The sequence below is a fragment of the Paroedura picta genome, chromosome 3 (genome assembly GCF_049243985.1).
Source record: "Paroedura picta isolate Pp20150507F chromosome 3, Ppicta_v3.0, whole genome shotgun sequence".
Lineage (NCBI taxonomy): Eukaryota > Metazoa > Chordata > Lepidosauria > Squamata > Gekkonidae > Paroedura > Paroedura picta.
Genome location: NC_135371.1, coordinates 32396219 through 32404708, shown reverse-complemented (window position 1 = coordinate 32404708; position 8490 = coordinate 32396219). Strand labels below are relative to the sequence as shown.

At 45.0% G+C, this 8490-nt stretch overlaps 1 protein-coding gene across 1 annotated transcript; it reads right to left on the bottom strand.

The window, feature by feature from the left end:
• On the bottom strand, nucleotides 1-6622 carry LOC143831790 (histone-lysine N-methyltransferase SETMAR). The gene is made up of 2 exons (XM_077325237.1): nucleotides 6235-6622; nucleotides 1-2212 (listed from the first exon to the last, which is right to left on the bottom strand). Exons 1-2 carry the CDS (start codon nucleotides 6307-6309, stop codon nucleotides 1403-1405), a joined length of 885 nt encoding a protein of 294 aa, XP_077181352.1. The 5' UTR covers nucleotides 6310-6622; the 3' UTR covers nucleotides 1-1402.
• Between the last annotated feature and the right edge of the window lie 1868 nt (nucleotides 6623-8490).

The following is an 8490-nucleotide window of genomic DNA, read 5'->3' as shown; positions in this document are numbered from 1 at the left end:
TGAAACTGTGAGATTTACTTTGAATGCTAATAATGTTAGGATTTTGTACATTTTTACTGGTTTTTATATGACTTTGTGATTTATAAGCTGTTGTGAGCCGCCCGGCACCCCTTGGGGGAAGGACAGCATACAAATCGAAAAATAAAAATATAAATAAAATTCAGTGCCCTTTCCCCACCCCCAACACAGCCATACAAATGTTTTCACGGACAGAACAAAATAAGAACCAGAGATAGGAAAGTGGCTTTCTGTTTATGGTAGCAAAGGTTATAGCAATTATAAAAATAAAGGAATTCCTTTGTTTTCCTTGGGTTTTAACAACTTTCACTTAGTCAACAATTTCCCCATAAGCAAGATTTCCGAAGCCTTAGAAACTCAGTTCTCCAGACAAAGCCGTGATTGATCTCTCCCTGCAAATCATCATATTCCCACCAAGCAACTGCGCAGCAATAACATGCAAAGACTCTTGTAAAACAGAAGGTCTTATAGTGCCCCCCTAAGCAGAGTTGCACCCTTCTAAGGCCACTGTAGTCAGTGAGCTTAGGAGGGTGCAAATCTGCCAAGGACTACACTGTCAATTATCTCTGGTTTTGTTAATTAAACTCCTAGAAGGATTACTGTTCAGTAAACTGATGGGCAGAGTTCAGGCACTGGTTTTCAACATTAAGGGTTGGGGAGGAATTGGATATCAAGACTGAGGAGACCCTGTTCAGAAAAGTTGGAAAACGGCTGCTAAAGCCAGAAAGAATACTGCTTCCAAACCCCTATGCATCAGAAAATAGAAATTTCAGTGGTGTTGGATGTAGTTCAGCCAGGAGAACAAAATATTTTCAAGAGAGGATGCATGAGATGGCAGTTGTTGATTATATACATAGATAATGTATTCTAAAACGGCTATTCTTAGATCGACTGACTCTCTGCTGTGGAAAAGCGTTCACAAGGCGCTAATTTGGCAATCTGTCCAATTTATCCTTCCTTTCTTTACCAGGATTTAAAGGCCTTTATTTCAGTATAGGCGGAGATCTTGTCATTTCTATGCCTGCATGGCTCAGTTTCAGTGATATCTGGTCTTGCATCCTGGAAGACGAGTTCAGGATCAGACCATGAAGACTGCAAGCCATTTATGCTGGCATAACATCTTTTGACATTCCATTAAATTGAAGCTTAGTTCAGACAAAGTCCCTGACCTAGCAACCAGCTAAATATAACTGGTGCTTCTACATGCACATAAAAAAGCTCACCCACCCAGTTCAGTTGGATGAGCACCACCCTGTGGATAATGATCTATACCTGAGGTACTTTCAGCCACATGTGTGGAACATCACTTCCACAGGTTTTTCTCCTGTGCTCACAACATAAGTGTTTTTGGAAGGACACCAGATGCCACCACTACCTGGGTTTCTCACAGTGTTTCGTTTGTGCAGCCTGTGGTGTCTTGTTCATAAAATAAAGAACTGTCATATGGCAAGAAACCTGTGCAGGACTTGGCACCACAGTAACAGGGCTTTTTCTTCAGTTCCTCTTCTTGTATCTTCATCTGATCTCTCTGAAAATCTGGGACATAATTACGATGTCTTCCAGAATAATCGTACGAAAGTTCCTCTTCTGCACAGATATCCCGATCGGCAAAAAGCGCCAGCTTTGGCACCATGGAGTCTATGCGGACCGGGGCCATAATGAGGTTTGGCTCACAGGAGTGGTTCAGAAACCGACCAACATTACCTCTGAATGCGGGATCAACAAACGTCTCCATGATCTGTCCGTCACACAAGTGCTCTCTTATTGCTATTATGTAATTTGAATCACTCGGGGACTGCAGCTGTATCCTCCGACGTGCTTCTCCGAAATCTAGGACTTCCCCGGCATATTCACACACAAATCTGCCTTTGGGTATGAAATCGAGAGTACGAAGACCCCATCCTTTCTTGGCCGTCTTAAAGACTTCCAGTCTGAACTGTAAGCCCCTTTGAACAACCCTGTTTGGGCATGACTCTCCACACCGGCACATAATGTTGCATTCAAAAATAGGCTTTGAATACTCTAGTTGATTTCCTTCATAGTTGATGCAGGAATTCTTATAGTTTTCTGCATACGGAAGACACGGACACGTGGGAGCCAGGCAGGAAGCAGACTGGCAGCTGCATCCCGGAAAGGAGATTTCAGAGGGGTCTGGTCCACATTCTGCAGCAGCAGCCACGTGATCTGGACTATACTATAAGAAAAATATGAGGAAATCATTAATCAATATTCTGTTCCATGAGGGCTGCTGGCCCCACTTTATGCTATTACAAAGCTGCTCACAATGAAGATTTGTTATTCTACCTGTTGAACTATAAACCAACTGACTGTTTATATTTCACAAAGCCTATTGAGGTATAGAGGTTAGAGCAGCCTTTCTCAATTTTTTTTACTGTTGAGAAACCTGGAAACATTTTTCAGGCTTTGAGCAACCCCAGAAATGGCATGATCAGGAAGGATATGGTTGGGTAACATAGCAGGGTACGTGCCCACCCAAGGCTCCTCCCCTCCAGGCTCATCAGTGGCTATTTTGGGAGTGAGTCAACATGACCATATATGGTCATATCACCCAATAAATATAACAAATTTTAAAAATATATTAAAAATTAATTTACTCCCACCGATTCGAGAAACCGTTCCAGGGCTGTAAAGAAGCCCCAGGGTTTCATGAAACCCTGGATTTTAATGCCTGGATTCAAAGGTTAGACTACAATCTGGGAGATCAAGGTTCAGCTCTCTACTCTGCCATAGAAAATTGCTGAGTATCCTTAGGCCAGTCACACACTCTCAGACTAACCTACCTCACAGTCATTGTGAGAATACCTGAGGGGAGAATATTGTACATCCCTTTATTTTGTTTGTTTATTTATTGTTTTGACTTACTGCCCACCACTCTCATAACTGGCTCGTGGCGGGTTGCTCAAGTTTGCCATTAACCCATTATGCACAGGGGGAATAACGCACATTCGGGGTGGAATGGCGGCGACTAAAATCACCGATAACGCACGTGCCGGCTGAAACCGGCCACAGCTTCAGTACATGCTGCTGAAAAAGCCGCGTTAGCGAAACGTGGAAGAAAACGCAGCTTCCGGGTGACCAGGGCGCAACCAGAAGCGGCGCCAGGATCGCCGCGTGCATAATCGGTTACTCTGGGTTTTGCCGCCATCGTGCCCCGCCCCATGCATAACCAGTGTGTTTCGCGTCTTCCCCCTCCGCGTTTTCCAATCGCCGTTTCGGCGGCCGTGCATAATGGGCCATTGGGGAGAAAAGAGGGGGTAAATATGAAGTGGTGAACCAAATAAACAAATGTGGTATCTGGTTCAGGATGTTTTGAAACAGGCTGAGCAACCAGCCACTTAACAGATATTTTTTGAAATCCATATCCTAAACTTATATGGTGTTTCTTTCCAACACTTTCTTTCAGCCTGAGCCCTTGCCTGTTAGAAATAGATATTCTGGGATTATTTAACACTGTTAAATTAAGCACATTCTTATTTTATTTCTGTATTCAATACAATATACTTTATTTTCAACAGCCCTAGTGCTTAACTTTTTGAAGTTTGGATCTTCATTTTATTTGATCTGCTCACCGGCATGGGGGGGGGGGAGGAAGGTCAAACCTAGAATGAAAATTTTGCTCATCTTTTTGTACCAATAGTAATCTTCTGCTTAAGAGAAATAGTTAGAAGATGTAGAGGCTGATTCTGTGAAGGTTCAAGGGGTGGCAGGTTAGAGTGGATGAGCGATAGGGTTGTGAGTGTCCTGCATAGTGCAGGGGGCTGGACTAGATGACCCAGGAGATACCTTCCAACTCTATGATTCCAAATGCTGTGCAAATATATGCAGCTGATTTCCTAATTATCAGGCTTATGGCTGAGGCTGGCACCACTTGGTGTGATCGGGTCCCCTTCTTCTGCAGTCCTTCAGGCTATCCCTGGTCTCCTCCTTGAGTAATGTTGCCGTGTTGGGTTGGTTGATGTGTTGTGTATTAGGATGGTTTTTATGTATTAGGGGTTTTTATCGAGGGGGAGTTATATGCTGTTACCCACCACGAGCCTTGTTGGGCATTCTGGTGTAGCAGGTATTTCTTTCAGATACTTTGCTGATCTAGTAATACTTTATCCATTCTGAGAAAACTGACATATCTATTCCAGGTAAGCTTATTTGGAAGAAAGCGTGTGGGACATTCTTTAATAAGTATTGACATGTAAATCACCATCAGTAATTGGGACTTAAAAAAATGATACTCTAAACTAGCGATCCCCAACCTGTGGTCTGCGGACCACATGTGGTCCGTTGACTAACTGGAGGTGGGCCACGAAGGACACCTTCTCCCCCCCCCCGGCCCTTTACTTCATCCATAATCTGGCAGGCGCACATGGAACTATCTCGTTGCAGAGAAACAAGCTCAGGGTTCCCATTGATTTGTCATTGTCATGAGTTAAAATTTCCATGAAAATAAAATGTTCCTTATGTTCATTGTTGTCGCGTGTCTGTATCTTATTTTGAAGGGATGTTTAAACATTACCATAGTGACCAGAGTCAGAGAGTGTTAGGGCAGTGGGCCTCAGTAAAATTGTCAAGCGTTGAGTGGTCCCCGGTTGGGGACCACTGCTCTAAACTAGTTCAGTGTCAAGCCAAGTTTTAAGCAGCTGCATACATTTGCACTATATACATTTTATTCAACATTTATTCCTCTCCCCCACAAAATAGAGCCATCCACATTGTTACATGAATTCTAAATTCTCTCTAACAGCGATCAAAAAATACTTGCACTTCAAAAGGGAACACTGTTTTCCAAGAAATGTAATTACTAACTGATCAAACATAAAGACGCTTTGTTAGAGGCAACAGTGACCTCTAATGGAATGTACTTAATAGTACATCTATGACTTTTTCTAGCTCTTCCTCCTCATACTTCCTTATTGTCTGGCAGCAGCTACTTTACTATTTTCACAAGAGGCAGACATTCAACATGCAGTGATAAGCAGATCTTTATTAGAGGAACTTCTGTCTGTTGTCTTCCTACTAAACTTCAGGTAGCCTTGCCAGAAGCATCTATTTTCAGGACAATTTTACACCACAATTCTAATCAGAGTTACACTTTTTAAAGCACACAGACCTCAATGGATGGTACTGCCAATCACCTGTGGTACTCAGTGCACTTAAGTGAATTCAACTGGCATCAACTGCTTCTCCCCCCATGGCCTTGGTTGTCAGCTTGAAAATACAACTGTTCAATATGCAAAGCTTTCCAAATGGCCAGGCTATCTGAATTCCTGGTTATTATTGGACAGGAAATAGGGATGGTGGGAAATAAAACCTATTTGCAGAAGGGCAGGGCAAGAAATAACTTGCACAGCCATGTCCCTTCTTCAAGCATGATTGTCAGGAATCACTGGAGCGTGAGTGATCAAAACCTCCACCATATACTGGGGGTTTAAACTTAAGCTAAACCACCATATACTGGGGGTTTAAACTTCAGCTAAACAGTTAAACCATACTGAGGAGAGGAAAGAATGAGTAGTGTGGATAACACAATGGATGTTTGTGAGGCAAGTGAAAATCCAGGGAATTCCAAAGTGTCCCAAAAGCCAGCTTGGTGTAGTGGTTAAGAGTGGTGGCCTCTTAATCTGGAGAGTCACAATCTGCTCTTCCACAAGCAGCCAGGTGGGTGACGTTGGGCCAGTCACAGTTCTCTTAAAGCTGTTTTCACCCAGCGGTTCTGTCAGAGCTTTCTCAGCCCCCCCCCTCAAAGGGAGTGAAAGGAAGGGGATTGTGAGCTGCTTTGAGACTCCTTCGGAAAAGTAGGGCATAAAAAAACCCAACTCCCTTTTTTACACGTTTCTAACATTCAGGGGTGAAGAAAACCCAAGCTTACCAACTTGGGATTTGAATTTGGCTCTCTATTGCACGAGCGTTCACATTCACCTCCCAGCCAGCACTATAGACTTAATTAAATGCTTTAACTTGGGCTTTAATTACGCTTCTGGCGTAAAATAACCTCCCCTCAGAATTTTGGGAGTTGTAGTTTTAAGAGGGTTGAAGCCTCTCAGTCAGAAATAACTTTCCCTCTCTCAAAGACTACAGTTCCCAGAATTCATAGCCAGGGCCACTTCAGGGACGCCGACCCTTGTTTTCTCCGCAGTGGCTTCCCTTAGCCCCGGATTGCTTCCTGCCTCTGGCCCAGCCTGACTGCCACATCCCGACTGTCACCTGGAATCCCGGGGGCTCCTCAAGCGGCGGCCAGACAGTCACGCGCCAATTCTCCATCCCTCGGCTCACATCCATCCCGCTCCCGAGAAAAGGTATTGTTCCAAGAGCGGCCACACGAAAGTGAATGACAGACAAAGGCGCATGCGGGAAACGTCTCTTGAGTTCTTAAAGGAACAGTGGAGAATTTTGTCACCAGCTGGCAGCCTGGCGGGATGGATTGGAAAGGCAAACTTACTGAGAAAAAACAAAACCTTGCCTTTCTTCGAGAGTCAGTTTGGTGTAGCGGTTAGAAGGGCAGACTTCTAATCTGCCGAGCCGGGTTTGATTCCCCATTTCCCCACATACAACCAGCTGGGTGATCTTGGGTTCCCCACAGCACTGATAAAAGCTGTCCTGGCTGAGCAGTAATATCAGGGCTCTCTCTACACTGGGGGTATGCTGCATAGTGAAAGGAGGATTAAATATCCCACCACCCCATATGGCTTCCTCTGTCAAAAGTAATGCCTTAACTCTGGCCAGCTGAAGAGGGAGAAGAGGTTATGGACCCCCCCCCCCCAGAAAATGAAGGAGGAGGTTCCTGACACCCCCCCCTTTTCTTGGTTATGTTAGGTATCCAGCAAGTATTTGTGGTGGTTCTCACTACGATGAGGCATGTGTGGGTATGGAAGTGACACATGCTTTCTCTGATGCAGCCCACATCTCGCCACCCCAGGAGGAGCAGATGGGGGAACAGATGAGCATCCAGTAGCAGGCAAAACTCTGGAGGACCTCCTGCAGGTTATTAATGGCCTGCAGGAACACACCATGTCAGACAGTGAATGTCATCTTACCATAGGAAGAAGTCATGGGAGGGGGGGTGTTGTATGGCGATGGGGATAGAGAAGATGTGGAAATTCACCAGAATTTTTCCCATCCCACAGTGTGTGTCCAAAACAAGAGGTTGGTGTCCCAGAAGTGGTAGAGGAGGGCTGGGAGGCTACACTGAGAGCAGTCCTCCCAAATAAGGGATCTTTCCACAAGGCTCCAATGGATAGAAACACAGCAGTCCCTGCCATAGTTGGACTAAATCTATCCTTTCTCCCCCCCTCCCCCCTTGCTCCCCCACACTACATCGGCAGCAACCGTGCCCCCGAGGAGGATAGCAGAGGCTGCCACCCCCCCCCCCCCAGCATTAGCAGGGAACATGCCTTGCCCAGAGGACACCAACCTCCAGCTGTGGCCTGGAAATCTGCTGGAATTGGACTATAGAGATCAGCTCCCCAGGGAAAAATGGCAGTTTTGGAGGGAGGACTCTACAATGACAACTCATCTCCAGGCTCCTGGAGATGAAAGGGCTTTTTTGGGAGGGGGAATTCTGTGACAGAGAAGTTGCAGGATGGGAGAGGTTGGGACGTGGGGATTTGCTGAAATTACAGGTCATTTCCAGCCCTGGCTTTGGATCCCAAGGAGGTGCAAGGGTGCCAGTCTCTAGGTGGGAAACAAAGAGAAATGTTGTGTGGCAGTAATTGCTAATAATAACAAACATCAAATAATTCCTAAACTTGTCACAGTTTCTTTCTTCAATGAAAATATTTGAGAGTAAAATTTGATTAAATAACTAGAAACCTTTCACTCACTTCATTCTTCAGTTCAATATCAAAGTAAATAAAAAACAGTTGTATGTTACAATCAAACATGAAAATATTGGTTGGCAAAGAACTTACAGAGGATTTCTCAATTACTGCCTCTGTCAGCTTTTCTCATCTTTTTTTACCATTGAGAAACCCCTGAAATATTCTTCAGGTGTTGAGAAACCCCAGAAGTGGGATCTCCAGGTCCCAGCTGGAGGATAGAATCTCAGTCACTGAAAGGGATTCCAGCCTCCAGGCGGGACCTGAGAATCCCCAGAATGAAAGCTCCTCTCCTGACTGCAGAGATCAATTCCCCTGGAGGAAAAGGCTGCTTGGGATGGGGATGGAGGGCTATGTTGCACTCCCCTCTACACACATTCACACACACACTAACTCGGGGGACACAGAGAGAAAGAGAGAACACAGAGACAAAAATATTCCTCCCTTCTCAAATTGCAAACCTTATTAACCACATAATCACCTCTCCATGTAGGAAATACCTGAGTGTCTCTCTCCTTGGATTGCTCTGAGAAGCCATTGGCTTCAAGTTGCATTCTGCCAATGAGGGTCAACTCACTCCCTACTTAATTGGCCCCCACTGGAAATATTCCCCAGGCAGGAGATGGCCCTCAGCCCTGGTAGTTTA